At 37.5% G+C, this 19798-nt stretch overlaps 1 protein-coding gene and 1 non-coding gene across 5 annotated transcripts in view; one reads left to right on the forward strand and one right to left on the reverse strand.

The window, feature by feature from the left end:
* The window catches only part of UNC13C (unc-13 homolog C), a 543682-nt gene that overhangs the window by 409056 nt on the left and 114828 nt on the right, over positions 1-19798 (forward strand). For all 4 annotated transcript variants that reach the window (XM_053928749.1, XM_053928748.1, XM_053928751.1 and 1 more), the window contains 3 exons: positions 10714-10840; positions 14738-14834; positions 15509-15652. In XM_053928749.1, the coding sequence (XP_053784724.1) occupies positions 10714-10840; positions 14738-14834; positions 15509-15652 (368 nt within the window). The remainder of the gene's footprint in view (positions 1-10713; positions 10841-14737; positions 14835-15508; positions 15653-19798) is intronic.
* Positions 8278-8384, reverse strand: LOC112312030 (U6 spliceosomal RNA). The gene has a single exon (XR_002975489.1). It is a non-coding gene; the product is annotated as a U6 spliceosomal RNA (small nuclear RNA).

The following is a 19798-nucleotide window of genomic DNA, read 5'->3' on the forward strand; positions in this document are numbered from 1 at the left end:
TGAAATAGTATATTCTGTCTTCTGGGTGTTATGGGAGAGTAGCTCCAGTTTTTTGCTTGGCCATAAAATACTTCACAGATGAAGGAGTTGGTGTCATGGATGAAGATTATAGGGAAATGTTCATGTTGTACTGTTTAATTTTGGCAAAGAAACATTTGAAGTCATAAAACATGATTGAATTGTACAGCTCATGTGTGAATGAATATTTTTACCCAGAAATAAAAGTTTAAGTTTTGGGTGACACAAAAAGGGATTCAGAGAGCTTTGGTTCCAATGGGGAAAATGGTCTTACTCTAAACCCACCAGTCTAGGTTTGTGGGTTCCAGATCTGCACCAGAATCCTGAGCAGATACATCAGCGAGTTTGTCTATGAAGTATGCCTGACCCCTACCTCCTGCTTCAATGAACTCGGGGAGCCTGGATTCATTCTGGGATTCTGCTGAGAGAGTGGTTGTAATTCTGAGTAGGACTGCCAGCTGCCCCTCTCAAGGGTAAAGCTGCTCTGGCATCAGATTCAGTGGTCATGGAGTAAGGCAGTATTTTATTAATTTGCTTGGCTTTTTTTTTTCTAGTGTTTTCCTAGGACCCAGTTATCAGAAATGTGTCATGAAAGAAGCTTCAATATTGCCCTTCTTACCCTACAAAAATTCACGATATTTGTTCCTTCATAGTCATTAATTCTTAAGAAAGTGTGTACAATAGTGTAATATTGTGGATAGTTTTTTCCTTGTTTGCTGATTTTTCTTTCTGTAAGGTTCACATTGGTCCAAATTCCTTTTTGCTGACATGTTATGTATAGTCATTTATTCTTTAAGTTTTTATTTCCTTTCTCAGCTTTATACCTTGTTAATGCCATAGCTTACTTTGGCTGCCAGAATTTTAGGTGATTTCTCACTCTAAAGATGTGCTGGTATTAGAAGACCTTCATAGAGTTGCTCTAAAGTGGAAAGTCATAACTTATTCCTTTTTCTTTACTTCTAGTTACACGGCTCAGCATTCTCAGTATATTAGAAAGAGCCCATGATCCCCACCTATAACTGTTAATGTGAATTTATGGTTATCTTTGATAGATGTTTATATGTATGTATTATATATAAAAACCTGATACATATTTATTTTTAGAAACAAAAGTTCTATGTAATAAGGTTTTATGTTTGTGAGCATATAATATCTCACAAATCATCAATGCATTGGGCCCCTAATACTGTTTTTTTATTTGATATTCCTTCCAGAATTTCCAGATCATTGCCTCTTAGAGACAGAGCAGGTTGTCAAACACTCAGATGGGTGTCTGAGATAGTCCTACGAAATTGTGTGCTACTGACTATAGGATGACACAGAGTGACAATGTGATAAAATGAAGCCACAAACTAAGAACTAGAAGATGACACTGTGATGATTTATGGCAGCCCATTTGTTCTTTTCCACAATCAAAATGGATTTTTTTCTAGTGACGCAAAATTGGTTGAACATACACAAATTAATGTGTTACACCAAATTAAGAGAATGAAAAATAAAAATTTATGATCACCTCAATAGATGCATAAAAAGCATTTAACAAAATTCAACATTTTTTATGATATACTCTCTCAACAAACTAGGTATAGAAGGAATGTACCTAAACATAACAAAAGTCATATATAACAAACCCAAAGCTAATATCTTACTTAACGGTGAAAGCAGAAAGATTTTCCTCTAAGATCAGGAACAAGATAATGATGCTCATTCTTACCACTTCTATTCAACATGGTATTGGAAGTTCTAGTCAGAGCAATTAGGAAGGGGAAAAAAGACCATTATTCCTGCATGGTATTAAAATTGTATAAGGAGTTATCTAGCTGCCCTTCTAAACAACTTGGAGACAGGAACAGTGCTTAGGTCAGACTCTTGTTCAATTTTAATGAAGCATTTTATTCCAATAGTAAAATATTCATATTTTTCATTTAACTTCAGATTAAATTTCGCACAAAATTATCATACTTCTGTTTGGAAAACTAATTAAATGTTTTATTTTGTAAAAGTAATGAGCTAGTTAAATCTTTGTTGCCAAAATTAAAAATGGAGGAGGATTAATGGCTGAATAAACTCCAGGAGTCATTCACATGCTCTGGAGTAAATGCGGTTTTGTCAGCGTAGTCTAGCCCCAAGCAGGAGACAATTTAGGTTGAATTAAAGATAATTTAGAGTATAGTTTTGAATTTGATATTATAATCTCCTACATCAATATTTGTTAGGCAGTAGTTAGGATAGAACTGTAGTTTATTTGAGTGGTGTCCTTATATAATTATACATTATGGGAGGAATATATGAGAGCATGAGAAAACAGACATATGGATTTGAAACAGTAACAGCTCACTTTTTATAGAATCATTTAAGTGATAATAATAACTACTCAGGATATAGCTGAGAGCCCCCAAGAATGAAACAAGGCTGACAGGAAAATGAAAAGTTATATTAGTCTATATGCAACACCTACATATTTTACTTTTATGATTTTTCTTCTCTCAGAGCCTATACAGTGTTTTCTTAACATGAACTTAAGTTTGGTTAACTGATTTTCTCTGTGATGATGGATTAATTCACAGTGTGGTCTGCCAGAGGTACTTATGCTAATATAGTAACACCAAGCAAGAGGACAACCTTGCTTTGTGTGTATATATGGTAATATGTGTGTGTGTATGAAAATTAGAAAGTAGTTTAGAGGTTAATTAATCAATTAATAAGCGGGTTCCAATATTGGCAAATATTTTTGTAATGTAATAGAATATAACCCCATGTAGCCTAACTCCATACAATTTAGCACAGTACCATTTTGTTTATTTCTTATTTGTACAAGTAAAGTAGGCACACTGGCCCCCCCTTATCCACTAGAGCTATGTTCCAAGACCCTCAGTGGATACCTGAAACCCCAAATAATACGAAGCCCTATACATGCTGTATTTTTTTCTTAAGCATACATACTTTTTTACTTAAACGAAGCACTTCGTGGCTTATCTTTAGCATGTTTGAATTGCCAGCATCACCACTCTGGCACTTGGGGGACTTTATTAGGTAAGGTAACGATTACTTAAACTCTAACCCTGTGATACCACTGATAGTGATCCGATAGCAGAGATGACCGCTCGGCAACTAGTACAGGGAGTGTTTATAGTGTGAATATGCTGGACAAAAGGGGTGACCTGTACCCTGTGGGAGACGAAGCAGGACGGGTAAGGCATCAAGCTGTGCAGAGCTGCATGCAGACTATGGGTGACTGAAGTGATGGAAAGTAAAACTGCAGATTTGGAGGTGGGGGGTTACTGTATTTCTGATTAGGCAGCTCTCCTCTGAGAAGTGGCTCAGAGACCCAGACTTCTACCCTCCAGTAGCTCTGTGAGCCCCTTGTTCCTTGAAATCCTCAGCTGGATCTTTAGCAGGTGGACAGTAAATGAGGGAAAACAGGGAGAATTTTACACGAGGTGTTTCAGGGCAAGGCTGGGAGTGACATACATTACTTTGGCCCAAAATCCAGTCACAGGATATACCTGTTGCTAGGAAGGTTGGAAAATGTAGTCTGGTTGTGTGCCCAGGAGGAAAAGGACATTATTTGGTCATTAGTCTAACCTGCCACAATACTGAGGTTTGTGATGATTACAAATTACTACTGAAAAATGTTTAAATTATAGTTAATACTTGCTACTTTAAGGACAAGCATTACAGGAGCATAGACTTTTCATTTTTGTTTTCATTTTCTCTAAGATCAAAACTACATCACCAACTAAATAAACTGAAAAACTCTGCTGTGTCAGCTAAAGTGCATAATGCGTGTAAAGACGTCAATTACTCGATTGTTGAATTGGCAGAATATAAAAACGGATGATACTAGTCTACTGTTTCTGTCTGCATAGAGCAGTAAATGTCAGTTGATAATGCATGAGAGATATGTGATTTGAAGGGATAGAAAGTAATTGCTATGGGAGCGAAAGCAATTCCGTAAGGAGAAAACTATTAGTGATTATTCCAAGTTTTTTCACCAGCAAAGGGACTGGTAAAACCCTAACAGTTTAAGTTATCACAGGGATTTTCAACCTCTTTATCTCATGGCACACATAAAGTAATTACTAAAATTCTGTAGCACACCAAAAACTATATTTTTTGCCAATCTGACAAAAATAGATATAATTGTATTCATTTACACTGGATGGCTATTGTTGTGTTGGCTGTTGTCATTTTTTTTATTTGACATTGTAAGGGAGAAGAGGTCAGTGCCCCTGACTAAATAGTCAGGCATGGCATGCCTTAAAAATTCTTGCAGCACACAGGTTGAAAATTGCTGAGTTATCACTATCAGCTGTATTCTTTGGAACTAGAATGGGTGGTCTCTAGATTAAACCAAAATCAGGTTTTGTCTTTTAAGAATAGAATTGGTATCCTTCCTATGTCCTTTCCCAGATCATTCCACAATGGAGAGACTTCAGGTTTGCGGGGAAAGGCAGTGTGGCCTGGCAAATGTTCAGCTACACAACATTAGGCATATATATATACACAAGTGTTTCTTTCCTGGACTGCAGAGTTCTCAAGAATGGGTGTGGGGACATCTAAGTTCTGAGTAGAGTGCCCAGATAAGGAAAAAGGAAAGACATCTGCAATAATGGAAAAGTGAAATGTAAATGTGTTAAGCAAATAAACTTCAGGTCTTGCTTGAAAAACTGCTCAAAGTTGGCCTTTCCCTGCCTTCCAAAGTATCGAGGCACCTTCACTATAAGGGGCAGAGATTGGCGAACCTTTTGTTTTATGGCACAGAATCAATTTAAGGTTCTCTCAAACCCACTATTAAAACACAGTTACAGAACTTCACAAAGCAATACATACATATTAATTAGCATTCCTTATAAATTAGAAGTCTCATTTTATGTAACATGTGTCCTCTTACTCAAATTCTACTTATTCACTAAGCCACTAATAGCAAACCATTTCTATATTGAATTGTTCACTGAAAGCACAAAGTTGGACTAAATCCATCTCCTTCAAGGGGCCACATCCTCCTGTACATGTCAATTCATGCCACATGGCACATGTCATATAGTTACATATTATCCTTCCTCCTAAAGCTTTATGCACACGGGTCCTTCATTTTTATATGCCCATTATCTCGCATATGACCTGGCACAAGATACATGCTCAATAAACATTCTTGGTATTCAATGTAACTGGGTTACCCTTTCCTTCAGGATTCAGTTAATAAGCAAACACTCTCGGAAGAGATAACACAGTAAGCAGACCTCACCCCTAACATTTCCAAAGGCAAAAGCACAAGGAAAGGCCCTTGTGCCATAGACCTATGATTTCTAAATCAAGCTAATAAACTTATATAAAATGTGTTCTATGTTCTTTCACAACAAAAAAACTTATTTTCATATCGATGTGATATTATATTCAGAAAATATATATTTTCAACTGTATTTCAGCTAAATTACTTATTATGCTGTTATAATGAAACATTTCAAATATTTTACATTCTATCTACAGTGTGCAAATAATATAAGCTTTTCCAAGTCACATAATGTCTATTCTATTTTATTTTTTCTGTTTTAAAAAATGTAAGGACACCTTGTCATTGAATTTTTTTCTATTTTAAATTTTTTGCAGAGGCCAAATTATTTTTTTCTTTTCTTTTTTTTTAATTTTAATTTTGTATTGTTATTCAATTACAGTTGTGTGCCTTTTATCACCATCCCTCCATCCCACCCCAGCTGAACCCACCTCCCTCCCCCACCTCCACCCTCCCCCTTGATTTTGTCCATGTGTCCTTTATAGTAGTTCCTGTAATCCCCTCTCCTCACTGTCCCCTCCCCACTCCCCCCTGACCATTGTTAGATTGTTCTTAACTTCAATGTCTCTGGTTATATTTTGTTTGCTTTTTTCTTCTGTTGATTATGTTCCAGTTAAAGGTGAGATCATAGGGTATTTGTCTTTCGCCACTTGGCTTACTTCGCTTAGCATAATGCTCTCCAGTTCCATCCATGCTATTGTGAAGGGGAGGAGCTCCTTCTTTCACTCTGCTGCGTAGAATTCCATTGTGTAAATGTACCATAGTTTTTTGATCTATTCATTTGTTGATGGGCATTTAGGTTGCTTCCAGCACTTGGCTATGTAAATTGTGCTGCTATGAACACTGGGGTGCATAGGTTCTTTTGGATTGGTGTTTCAGGGTTCTTAGGGTATAATCCCAGCAGCGGAATTGCTGGGTCAAAGGGCAGTTCCATTTTTAGTTTTCTGAGGAAATTCCATATTGTTTTCCACAGTGGCCTCACCAGTCTGCATTCCCACCAACAGTGCACTAGGGTTCCCTTTTCTCCACATCCTCTCCAACATTTGTTTGTGGATTTGTTGATGTTGGCCACTCTGACTGGTGTGAGATGATACCTCATTGTGGTTTTAATTTGCATCTCTCTGATGGCTAGTGATGCTGAGCATCTTTTCATATGTCTCTGGGCCCTCTGTATGTCTTCCTTGGAGAAGTGTCTGTTCAAGTCCTTTGCCCATTTTTTAATTGGGTTGTTTGTCTTCCTGGAGTGGAGTTGTGTGAGTTCTTTATATATTTTGGAGATCAGGCCCTTGTCTGAGGTATCATTGGCAAATATGTTTTCCCATACTGTTGGTTCTCTTTGTAATTTGGTGCTGTTTTCTTTAGCCATGCAGAAGCTTTTTATTTTGATGAGGTCCCATTTGTTTATTCTTTCCTTTATGTCCCTTGCTTTAGGGGACATGTCTGTGAGGATGTTGCTGCGTGGAATGTCTGAGATTTTCCTGCCAATGTTTTCCTCGAGGACTTTTATGGTGTTACAACTTATATTTAAGTCCTTTATCCATCTTGAGTTTATTTTTGTGTATGGCGTAAGTTGGTGATCGAGTTTCATTTTTTCGCAAGTACCTGTCCAGATCTCCCAACACCATTTGTTGAAGAGGCTGTTTTTGCTCCATTTTATGCTCCTGACTCCTTTGTCAAATATTAGTTGACCGTGGAGACTTGAGTTTATTTCTGGGCTCTCTGTTCTGTTCCATTGGTCTATGTGCCTGTTTTTATGCCAGTACCAGGCTGTTTTGATTACAGTGGCCTTGTAATACAGTTTGATATCAGGTATTGTGATCCCTCCTGCTTTGTTCTTCTTTCTCAAAATTGCTGCAGCTTTTCGGGGTCATTTATGGTTCCATATGAATTGCTGAAATATTTGTTCTATATCTGTGAAATATGTCATGGGTACTCTAATAGGGATTGCATTGAATCTATAAATTGCTTTGGGTAGTATGGCCATTTTGATGATGTTAATTCTTCCAATCCATGAGCATGGTACATGCTTCCATTTGTTTGTGTCTTCCTTAATTTCTTTCTTCAGTGTTGTGTAGTTTTCTGAGTACAGGTCTTTTACCTCCTTGGTTAGGTTTATTCCTAGGTACTTGATTTTTCTTGTTGCTATATCAAATGGGATTTTTTTCCTGATTTCTGTTTCTGCAGTTTCGTTGTTGGTGTACAGGAATGCCTTTGATTTCTGAGTATTGACTTTGTATCCAGCTGTTTTGCCAAATTCATTTATTAGGCCGAGTAGTTTTTTGGTGGAGTCTATAGGATTTTCCATGTACACTATCATGTCATCTGCAAACAGTGACGGTTTCATTTCCTCCTTTCCAATTTGGATGCCTTTTATTGCTTTTTCTTGTCTGATTGCTGTGGCTAAGACTTCCAATACTATGTTGAATAGGAGTGGTGAAAGAGGGCATCCTTGTCTTGTTCCTGGTCTTAGTGGGAAAGCTCTAAGTTTTTGTCCATTGAGTGTGATGTTGGCTGTAGGTCTCTCATATATGGCCTTTATTATGTTGAGGAATGCTCCCTTTATTCCCACTTTGCTGAGTGTTTTTAGCAGAAATGGGTGCTGTATCTTATCAAATGCTTTTTCCGCATCTATTGATATGATCATGTGATTTTTGTCTTTGCTGTTGTTTATGTGATGTATTATGTTTATTGATTTGTGAATATTGTACCATCCTTGCATCCCTGGGATGAATCCCACTTGGTCATGGTGTATGATCTTTTTAATGTATTGCTGGATGCGGTTTGCCAATATTTTGTTGAGAATTTTAACATCTATGTTCATCAGCAATATTGGCCTGAAGTTTTCTTTCTTCGTTGTGTCTTTATCTGGTTTTGGGATTAGGATGATGTTAGCTTCATAAAAAGAGTTTGGGAGTCTTCCATCAGTTTGGATTTTTTCGAATAGTCTGTGAAGGATAGAGGTTAGCAAAAATATGGAACACTTCACAAATTTGCATGTCATCCTTGCGCAGGGGCCATGCTAATCTTCTCTGTATCGTTCCAATTTTAGTATATGTGCTGCCGAAGTGAGCACTATTTTTTTCTTTTCAATCCCAGCTTATACACATCCTTAATATTTAAAGGATTAAAAATATTACTGTATTTAAAATGGACATAATTTGAATATGTGTTGTATTTTTTAAAGGTAATTTAAAATAAGCTATAAATATAAAAATTAAAGTTTTAAATTACTTCCATGTGCTTTCAGGTATATTTCATAAATAGTTTTCAGAGAGCTATCGCCTTCTAATATATTAAAAATAGTTACTAAAATGAGTTCAAAATGCAAGTAATATTTTATTTAAATGTGTATGTAAATTTTTTGAATACAGTTAAAATATAATGAGTTAAATTTCATTAATCTAAATTTCAAAATAAAACTATTGACAATTCTAGCATTCAATAGCCATCTAGTTGGCAAAGAAGCAACATCAGGCTTCATGTATGTTGTATCCTGAGCTAATCATATACATACAAACTTTGAGAGTAATATGAATCATTTAATATTTAAAATATTCCCCAAGCAGCATGTGCACCTGTTTTGCATGCTGCATTGATTCATGAGTACCTTCAAATGCATTAATTAGAGCCAAACAAAATGGATGTTGTAAATACTTAAAATATAATACATTGTTATGCAATAGTCTATTGCATGTATGCTATTCAGAGAAAGAACCTAATGAGTTAGTTTGCCTTTTTCTTACTTAAATGCTTCCATGGTTCAAATTCCTTCCCATACTCCAAAGCAATATCTGTTTCTGTTGTCAGCAATGGCAATCTGCAAACCTTGATCTCATTTGGGCAGAGTCACCCTTTGTTTCTAGGATAGAGAATGAGAGACAGTCCAAAGTGCTTCTCCTGGGCTTAGAAGGCTTTAAACAGGTGGTGTCACAAGACCAGAAATGTCAAGTTCTGATTTGCTCTGTGCCAGCACCAAGTGTGGGATCCTGAGTGACAGAGGATCCCAGAAGCTATTTAATTTTTGAGTCCATATGTGTGCTAAGAAGAGAGCCTTCTTAATGTGTAGTTTCCAGAGCAAGAGTCTTCCCTTGTCTGGGTTTCAGTGTTGCATGGCATTAAATTCTTGCCTGTGAGTTTATCAGATAAACGTTTCCTGTTAAGGTGTGGAAAGAAGGACACTAGATGTCAGAAGGGGAAAGGGCAAGGGGAGACCCAACACTGAAAGGGGGAAAGATGGAAATGAACCTGGAGGGAGTTGAAACAAAACAGCACCCAGTTCATAATTTTGTGTGGGAGTCTGTTCTAGAAGTACTTGTTTATTACTCTTATTTCTGTGTCTGTTCTTTCTCTTTCTCTCTTAGTTCTACAAGTTGTTTTGAATTAATCATTGTTTAGATAAGTTGAAAATATTCTATTTGGGATTGTGTTTCTGCTTATGTTTATTATTTGAATTTAAGTCTCTATAGTCAGGTTTTGAGAAGCAAGAATATTCTCAATTTGTTTACAACAATCTAATTTCTTCATTTAGTATTTTTAGCCTGGCATATAAAGTATAGGTTGTTTCTGCTATAAATCAAAGTTCTTAGCTACCAGAGCTTCTCAGAGGGCACTTTCAACCTGATTATAGTTAGGGTATTTTAGGTTTGGTTGTGTCTGTATTTGTAGCCAAAATTGTCCAAGTTATTAATATTGAGGTTGGGGAGAGAAGGAAGTAGAGATAAATATGTTCAGTAATATGATATCTCTATACCCAATACTGTATTTACAGATCAAAATAACAGTTTTAAGCTATACATTTTGAGCAAGAGAGGAAAAAAGTCACATATTAGGAAATTCTGCTAAAGGAATATCTAAAAAGCCACAGGGTATAAAATAATTTTAGCTGAACTTAAAAGGTGAAGAAGAAATAATCTGGATTAGAAGTTAGATATATTTCCTTTCCTTTTCAACTATCTTAATGTTTTAAGTATTAAATATTCATGTCAAGATATGATCTACTCATTCACATTTCTACTGTTAATCAAGGATTATATCTCCTAGTTTAATTCACATTTTATTCATGCTTGGAGCTTTTATTCTTTCTGGCACTTTCATCAGGTCAAAAGTGGCCAAAATATGAGAGTTTGCAGATAAATAGGAAAAAATGTGTCAGAATTCTCACCTTTTTCAGGATGACACATTAGACATTCAAGTTATTTCTCATTACTGGTTGACCTATTCCACATAGGATTTATGATTTTTACATTTTATAAAATATCAGGTTTGTCTTTAGCAATTCCCTTCATCTTTATAGCAAATATACTACTTTCTTCCTTTTTGAAATTCTACTAATAAAAGTAGATTGGAACACAGCATTGTTGGCAAACCAAATTTTATTAAATGTTTGATTTTATCTGTTATAGAACATGAAAAGCAGCGGTTATGCAAGAGCACTGATTATATGAATTTGCATTTCAAAGTGAAATGGTTTTATAATGAATATGTGCGAGAACTTCCTGCCTTCAAGGATGCTGTTCCTGAATACTCCTTGTAAGTAGTGATTTTCAACCCCAAGTTTGTTCTCAATTATAAGTCCGATAAAATTACACTTGAATTATGCAGCCCTAAAATTGCTTCACGTAGTCTACATTTGAATGCAGACATGTCTATTTTTAAATTAACATTAAATGATTTGCATCTCTTTGGGAACCATATTTAATTGAATTGTGTTGCATTTTTCAAGTATGTCTTACTTGGATGTTCAACTCAAAAAGAAGGAAATATATGATAGAATGTGGATCAAAGGATGAGATTCTCTGTAAAAGTGCTTGAACTCAGATTTTCTTGCTAAAATGAGGGTGCTTGTTCAGGGTGGGGCAAAAATAGGTTTACAGTTGTTTGTATAGAAAATAATATAATAATTTAATAAATAATAATGCAAGAACAAACTGTGTTTTGCATACTCACAACTGTAAACCTACTTTTGTCCCACCCTCTATATTGAGCTATACAATCAGATTTTTTTCTCTAATTCAAACTAAAAAAAAGTCTTAGAAATTACATTTCTAAAATTGAAGTCATTATTAAACAACTAACATTTTTATAAACATATCTCTATCAAGTATATTACACAATCAGTCTTGTAATACTCTGCATTGACATTTATCAAAATTCTATTTTATTCTGTTAAGGGTGGTGGGAGTTCCCATATACCAGGCACTGTGCAAAGTATAATAAGTTTATTTGTTGAGATAGAATATAGAAAACATTTTATATAACAGTTGATTAGCTTGGTTAAAAACCATATATAGTTAGGTCTACAACACAGGGGCCTCCGCTTATGCTTTTGCCTTTGCAAACATTAGGGATGAGCCTGGCTTACTGTGTTACCTCTTCCAAGAGTGTTTGTACAGCATTAACTGAATCCTGAAGGGAAAGGATAACCCAGTTCTATCGAATACTAAAAATGTTTATTGAGCATGTATCTTGTGCCAGGTCATGTATGAGGTACTGGAGATATAAAAATGAAGGACCCCTATTCACAGAGCTTCAGGAAAAAGGGCGACATGTAACAATGTGGCATATGTCATGTGCTATAACTACATGTACAGGAGGATGTGGTCCCTTGAAGGAGATGGATGTAGCCCAACTTAGTGCTTTCAGTGAACATTTCAATAGGGAAATAATTTGCTATTAGTGCTTCAGTGCAAAGGCATATGGGAAACAAATTATATAAGTATAACATACAAAAAAATTGGATCTCCCTAAAAAAAGAAAACTAATACCAGAGCAATGTTTTAAAAGATATTAGGTATGAATTTTGTAAAACTGATTAAAAAACATGAAACTGTTGAGAAATTTCAATAAATCCTAAGCAGGATAAATGCAAGGAAAACTACCTGTAGATACATCATAGAAAACTGCTTAAAACCAAAAAGAACAAAAACCTGTAAATGTATTGGATCAAGGAAGGGAAAAAACTACCAGAGCTACAATATTTTTGGCTGGCTATTCAATAAAAGTGACCAAAACTGACTTCTGGCCAAGATAGGGGGATCGGTAGATATGTTTCACTTCCTCACGCAACCAAAGAAGGATAACAACCAATTAAAAAAAAACACACAGCACTGCCAGAAAAATGAACTGAATGAAATTCCAATATCCAAGGTATTAAAAAGAAACATTCATCCAGACTGGTGTGAGGGGCAGAGACAGACAGCTGGGGCGGAGATGACATGTGACAAGGCAGCTGCTAGCAGACCAGGCAGGCAAGGGGGGCAGCTGGTGGACCAGGCATTCCCACATTTGCATGTGGATAAACCAGGAGGAACAACTGGGGAATGAGACAGACAACACAACCCAAGACTCCAGCATGGGAAAATAAAGCCTCAGAACCTCTGGCTATAAAATCTATGGGGGTTATGGCAGCAGAAGAAATTGCCAGTCTCACCAGGAAAGCCTGTTGGAGGGGGACCATGGGGACCTAGAACTTACACGAGCCCACCAACCCAGGAATCAGCACAAAAAAATGCCCAATTTGCTCATAGGCAGAGGGGGAAATGACCAAAAGCAGAATGAGAGTGGAGCAAGCAGCACTGTTCTCTCTCAGACACCTCCCCCCTCAGGCAGCACCACAACACAGCAAAGTGGGTTGCCCCACTCTGGCAAATACCTAAAGCTCCACACCTTACAACATAACAAGTAAGCTGAGACAAAGAAATATGGTCCAAATGAAAGAACAGGTCAAAACTCCAGAAAAACAACTAAGCAACAAGGAGATAGCCAACCTATCACATGCAGATTTCAAAACACTGGTAATCAGGATGCTCACAGAAGTGATTGAGTCTGGCCACAAAATAAAGGAAGAAGTGAAGGCTATACAAAGTGAAATAAAGCAAAATATACATGGAACCAACAGTGAAGGGAAGGAAACTAGGACTCAAATCAATGATTTGGAACAAAAGGAAGAAATCAACATTCAACAGGAATAGAATGAAGAAACAAGAATTCAAGAAAATGAAGAGAGGCTTAGGAACCTCTGGGACAACATTCCAACATCCAACATCCAACATCCAACATTTAAACATTCCAACATCTGTGCCATAGGGGTGCCAGAAGGAGAAGAGGAAGAGCAAGAAATTGAAAACTTATTTGAACAAATAATGAAGGAGAACTTCCCCAATCTGACAAAGGAAATAGACTTCCAGGAAGTCCAGGAAGCTCAGAGTCCCAAAGAAGTTGGACCCAAGGATGCACACACCAAGGCATATCATAATTACATTACCTAAGATTAAAGATAAGGAGAGAATCTTAAAAGCAGCAAGAGAACAGGAGACAGTTACCTGCAAAGGAGTGCCCATAAGACTGTCAGATGATTTCTCAAAAGAAACCTTGCAAGCAAGAAGGGACTGGAAAGAAATATTCAAAGTCATGAAAAGCAAGGACCTACATCCAAGATTACTCTATACAGCAAAGCTATCATTTAGAATGGTAGGGCAGATAAAGTGCTTCCCAGATAAGGTAAAGCTAAAGGAGTTCCTCATCACCAAGCCCTTATTACAGGAAATGTTAAAGGACTTATCTAAGAAAAAGACCAAAACTATGAACAGTAAAATGACAACAAACTCACAACTATCAATAACTGAACCTAAAAAACAAAAACATCAACAACAAACTAAGCAAACAACTAGAACAGGAACAGAATCACAGAAATGGAGATCACATGGAAGGTTATCAGTAGGGAGGAGGAGGGAGGGAATGGAAGGAAAGGTATAGGGAATAAGAAACATAAATGGTAGGTACAAAATAGACAGGGCTAGGTTAAGAATAGTATGGGAAATGGAGAAGCCAAAGAACTTATACATATGACCCATGGACATGAATGAAGGAGAGGAATGCTAGAGGGAAGGGGATACAGGGGGGAAGAAAAATGAGATGACTATAACAGCATAATCAACAAAATATACTAAAAGAAATATGACCAGAACCAGAATATAATACACTGATTTTTTTAAGTGCTGGGAAAAAAAGCTATCAACTTAGAATTCTACAAGTATTAAAGATATCCTTCAAAAATAAAGCAAAATTAAGAATTGACCTGAGAAGCTGAAAGAATTTCCTGCTGACCCTCAACAAAAACATATACTATGAACCATGCTTCTGAATGAAGGAAAAAAACACAAGGTAAAATTAAGAGTACTATAGTAAAGAATACAAAGCATTTATTTTGTTGAATCAAATGTACATAGAAAGAGATAAAGAATGAAGTTAAAGGAAGGGGGATATATTTAATAAAGTAAGCTAAAAGTCTCTGAGGAAACAGACTTGGAAAAAGTGAATGAGAAGAGACTTGGGGTATTAAATCACTCCCATTTAAGAACAGAGCCATGTTCACTGTTAATTATGTGCATATGACATCTTTTATAGTCTGTAACATTAATTTTTTAGGTGGTTTGAACCTTTTGTCATGCAGTGGCTAGATGAAAATGAAGACGTGTCAATGGAGTTTCTTCATGGAGCACTGGAAAGGGACAAAAAGGACGGAGTGAGTTTAAATTACTTGAAGGTCGTTTGTTGCTAAAATTTATTCACATTTCTCACCTTTAAGTTAATGGGAATTATTAGGCTCATTGTTATTTATTAAGGTTTATTTTAATCCTCTAATGATCAAAAAATTTGAAACACAACTTTAAAGGGCTGATAGGAACCCTAGGAAATTGCTTAAACAAAATATAAATTTTTTAAAAATCACCCTTTTGCCCCAAGATTCTTTATGTATTGACTTAGTCAGAACTACAAGTTCAGCAGCCTTGTATAAAACTCCTCTGTGGTCCTGTAACCTTTCCAGGATGCCAAGCTTAGGAGCAGACACACTCCCAAGGCCTCTGAAGCAACTCAAAAGTCTTGAGCCACAGTCTGCTGGCTAAATCATCCTAATACCTGTGGGGCATGAGAAGCAAACAAACAAAAACAGTTCCCCAGTTCAGCAATGGAGAAACCATAAATAGTAGCCTGTTCCATGACATTCGTTCCACTACATCTTCCAGGAAAGAAGAGAAATGATTTTAAAACGAATAGATATTTTATGACTGAAAAATGAAAGTCCATGATATGCAAGTCCAGGATATAAAAGATTCAGTTGTTTACGTGAAATAATGAAGACTGTTTCTACAGTCCTGCTGATGTGTTTAATGGGATGGTTTCGCCTTCTCCCCTCAGTTCCAGCAGACATCCGATCATGCCCTCTTCTCCTGTTCCGTGGTTGATGTCTTTGCTCAGCTTAATCAGAGCTTTGAGATTATTAAGAAACTGGAATGCCCTAACCCTGAAGCATTATCTCACTTAATGAGAAGATTTGCAAAGGTAGGTTAAATGAAATGAATCTTTTCTTTGCTGGGACTGCGCCGTGTCACTATTTGCCTGCTTAGAACCTGAATAATGCTGCCGTTCTGTAGTGTGTCTTCTCCGACAGCACTGCCCAATTTGATTTCTAATGGTAGTCGATGAGAGTCAGTTCTTTCAGGTTTGTCATTTTTCTTTCTTCACTTCCTGCTTTTTAAATATGGACTTATCATCTTTAAAAAATCTGCGTTATTCACATTAATGACTCAGTCATTTTTAACTGAAGATACTACCATGGGTGGCCAAATTACTTTCATTTCAAATGTGGTGCTTTATAGCTGAAAATAAGCCTTGGCATTCAGTATTCAAATTGCAAGTATCTTCTAGCCGACACTGTAGTGCAATGAAAAGTACGTGACACGGCACGGCAGACGTGACGCCTGCCTGAAGGTGGTTGGGAGGGTACATGAATGTCTCACGTGGATAGCACGTGAGATGGACAGCAATTTGAACATTTCACCTAACATGTCATATGGTGTGCGTAAGTGTGATATTATTTTACAGAATTAAATGCTTATGATTTTGTAATAAAAGATTTTGTAATAAAAAGGACATTATTTGTGCTGGACCCTCCAACACATTCAACATATTGAATATATTGAACTTGGAGTCGTGACAACAGAGCCCTGATTTCAAACCATCCAGTGACAGTAGTGTGAGTCTGAGCAGTTCCCTGGCTTTTAAAAACTGAGTTTTCTTACTTCACAGATCAGTCTGGGTCAACCAGACTCCTCTTCAGACCTCTTCCTCTCCTTAGAGTCTAAGACTTACAAAGTGCTTACTATTTTCCAAGAGCTTCAGGAGAAATGTAAGGGATAAAAGATGCAGTTTCTGCCTTTCAAATCACATATATACATGTATACCAGAGGGGAACCCCCAAAAAGGAATTTATTTATAAAAAATTGTGCATTTATTCTTACATGTTTAAATTTCAGTGACCTTCAAAGTATTCTCCATTTAATGCAATACATGAATTGAGGCATTTTTTCCACTGCTCAAAACAGTTTTTGAACTCATCTGTTTTGACGCCTTCTAGTGCTTCTGATGGTTTTTTGTTGTTGCTGTTTCACCTCTTCCACATCAGTGAAACATTTCCCTTTGAGGACTTTTTTCATCTGAGGAAACAAAAAAAAAAGTTGTTTGGGATGAGATTAGGTGAATAGGGAGGGTGGGGCACAGGGGTCATGCTGTTTTGGTCAAAAGCTGCTGAACACTCAGCGCAGTGTGGGCAGGTGCCCTCGTAAATCATCCATCATGAAATGGGCCCATGCATTGAAAGAGTCTTCAAAAGAAATTCACTGAAGCTGAATGCAGCCTCTCACAACAATGCCAGCAGGTACACTGATACAGATGCATTCGTAGAACACTCACTTAGCTTGGGAAGCCTGTATTACAAGGGACCTGCCCTCCAGAAGATAACTGTTTTTTAGGGGGTCCCCGCTCATGTGTATAAAATTAGTACCACATGACAAACTAATTGGAAGTTCACCTGAAGAGGGATGCAATTTGGTCCTAAGTATAACAGGATTTACAGTAAGTTGAGGGGAAAGAAAAATAAGAGCTGAAATAGGCAGAGGTTTCATGGGGAAATGGGGCTCATTCAGCCTACAAAGATGAAGTTGTGGAAGTATTCCAAGCAGAGGGAACAGCAGGAATGAAGGAAGGTGGTAAAGCTGAGCTTGACATAAAGAACAAAAACATCTGTTTTGGGAGAGGCAGTGGGAAAGGTTGGGGAAGTGAAGATGGGGTCAGATCTTGAAGAGCTTTGCTTCCCAGGTTGAGAAGTTTACACTTTTAAACAATATAAGAAACACTGAACATTTGGAGACTTTTAAGCAGGTGGTGTTATGACACATAGAATAATGTAGGGGAATGACCTACAGGCAGCCCTGTGTCTTACCGCCCTAAGGCTAAATCAGGCCCTATCGTGCTTACTCATTGCCTCCCTTGCACACTCTGCGAGCCGCCTTGAGAGACTAGTCATGAGTAAGCATAATCTCTGACCTCAGAAAACGTACAGTGGGAAGGCCAACTCTGCAAACAACTATGACAAAGTTAAATGCTATAATCAGGGGAGCTCAGAGGTTGAAAGGGCCCAGAATATCTGCATCTGATGCATATCTCGAGTTTTGTTTCTCCTGAGTCTTCTCCAGACTCTCAGACGGCAGCCCTGTCACTGTCCTCACACCGTCTTTTCTCTGAGCACGTGAACCCCAGGGGTTTCTACATGTGTCCTCATTTTCTCTCCCTGTGAAGATTCTGGTCAGATTGGATTACAGCCCCCAGTGATGGCTTTCAGAGTCACCTCTTTAAAGGCTCTGTCTCCAAATACAGTCACATTCTGACGTACTGGGGGTTAGGGTTTCAACATATGAATTTTGAAGGGACACAATTCATCCCATAAAAGAGATATACATTTAATATGCTTTTAAGCACAGACACAAATACACGAGTATGTAACTTCATTTGCATTATCACAAAAAGTCTAACTTTGAAGTCTTTTATGAATGGAAGACTTGAGCCTGACCCTGTCATTGGCTCTGGCTCTTTAAACCTGGTTCACTAATAGATGAATTAGCAAAGGTTTCTTGTCGAAGACAGTATCTTTACCAACTGTGGAAGGACAATTTATGCTGAGGTAACAGGTCAACCAAGAAATTCTGTGATTTAAAGTGAATATTTACTTTCAGCTCACACAACACCAGATAGAGGTTGGGTAACCCTGTAGAACAGTCTTTATCAAAGATGAACAATGCCAGATACTAGTTAAAGTGGGAAGGACAGATTTTAATCAAGAATATACTATTCCAACAGAGAAGAGCCCAGAATGAACTGGTGACTCAATTTTGCTTTATACAGAGGTCACTGGGCATTTGAAAGGAAGAAAGAAAAAGTAGGGACAAGACGGGGCTAAGCAGAACCAGGGTAGGGAAAAATCGCGGAAAAACAAGAGAGTCGGTTCACATGAAACCCATCCAGGTTTGCTCCCTGGCGCTTACGGAAGTTAGGTTCCATCCATCCCACAGAGGTGGGGAGACAGGGACCTATCTTCAAGTCTTGGCTGCAACAAACGATCAATCTTTCGGCAGCCTTGTGGCTTTGCAGGCAGACACTTTAAGAGTGCTAGTGTCAACATGGAGTGCGGCCTCTATTTATGTTAGTGTACGTTCAAGTCTTTATAGGCCAAGGCTGAGGCCTAGGTGACAAGAGGGCATCCAGGAACCTGGCCAGAATTTGGTCAAGGAAAGGCCATCTGTCACCTCCCCCACCCTTACTGTTTTGTGACTAAGGGGTTCTAGCCTGAGAGGTCCCAAGGAAGACAGAGCATAGGATTCATAGAGGGCAGATGGAACTATAATTGGAAAGTAAGGTCCACATTTGTAAAGAGTCTTAAAGAACAGGCAAAGTAGCTAAAGTTCTTTAGTAGAAAATGAACGGCCAATGAAGACTTTTAGAAAGACAATCTGTCAGTCAAAACAGTATTACATTATTTATCTGCCATGTAATATATAAAACTCTAGTCTCTATGTCTGTTAGTTACAAAGACTAAAGGAGCCTCCCACTTTTAAAGATGATAGTTTTCTTGGTAGTAGCTGATTTTAATTTCCCAATATGTTGAAATCTGCAGGCATTCTGCAAGAGACTTACTCTAAAAAATCGAGGAACAATTTTCTTGATTAGCAGCTGAATTTTGGGTGACTGCCAAGAAAAGGAGAAAATGGGGTCATTAGGGATACTGCCTCAAAAAGTATGTCACATCTATTCTTGGAACTGCAGGACTCATAGTGGAAGCAGGATCATGTGAGAATTTAATAATCTCAGAGTTAATATATTTAGTAACATGCTATTATAATTGCGCATGCTATTAGAAAAGTAAATTTAATTGACTCTCAGGTAGCAGGTTATGTAAGGTGTAGACATGGAAGCACTGAGGGGGAGAAGGAAGAAAGCTGAACTGGGACTCTTAGGCCCTGGGCTCTAGCCCATCCTCCACCTCTTGGTAGCTCTGACCTTTCTCTGGCTGTAAAGCTGAATGTAACCATATGGAGACTACTGGGGATGTAATCAAATAGATGGGAGGGAAGTAAAAAGGGGTAGGAGGTCACA

The sequence above is a fragment of the Desmodus rotundus genome, chromosome 7, assembly GCF_022682495.2.
Source record: "Desmodus rotundus isolate HL8 chromosome 7, HLdesRot8A.1, whole genome shotgun sequence".
Classification (NCBI taxonomy): domain Eukaryota; kingdom Metazoa; phylum Chordata; class Mammalia; order Chiroptera; family Phyllostomidae; genus Desmodus; species Desmodus rotundus.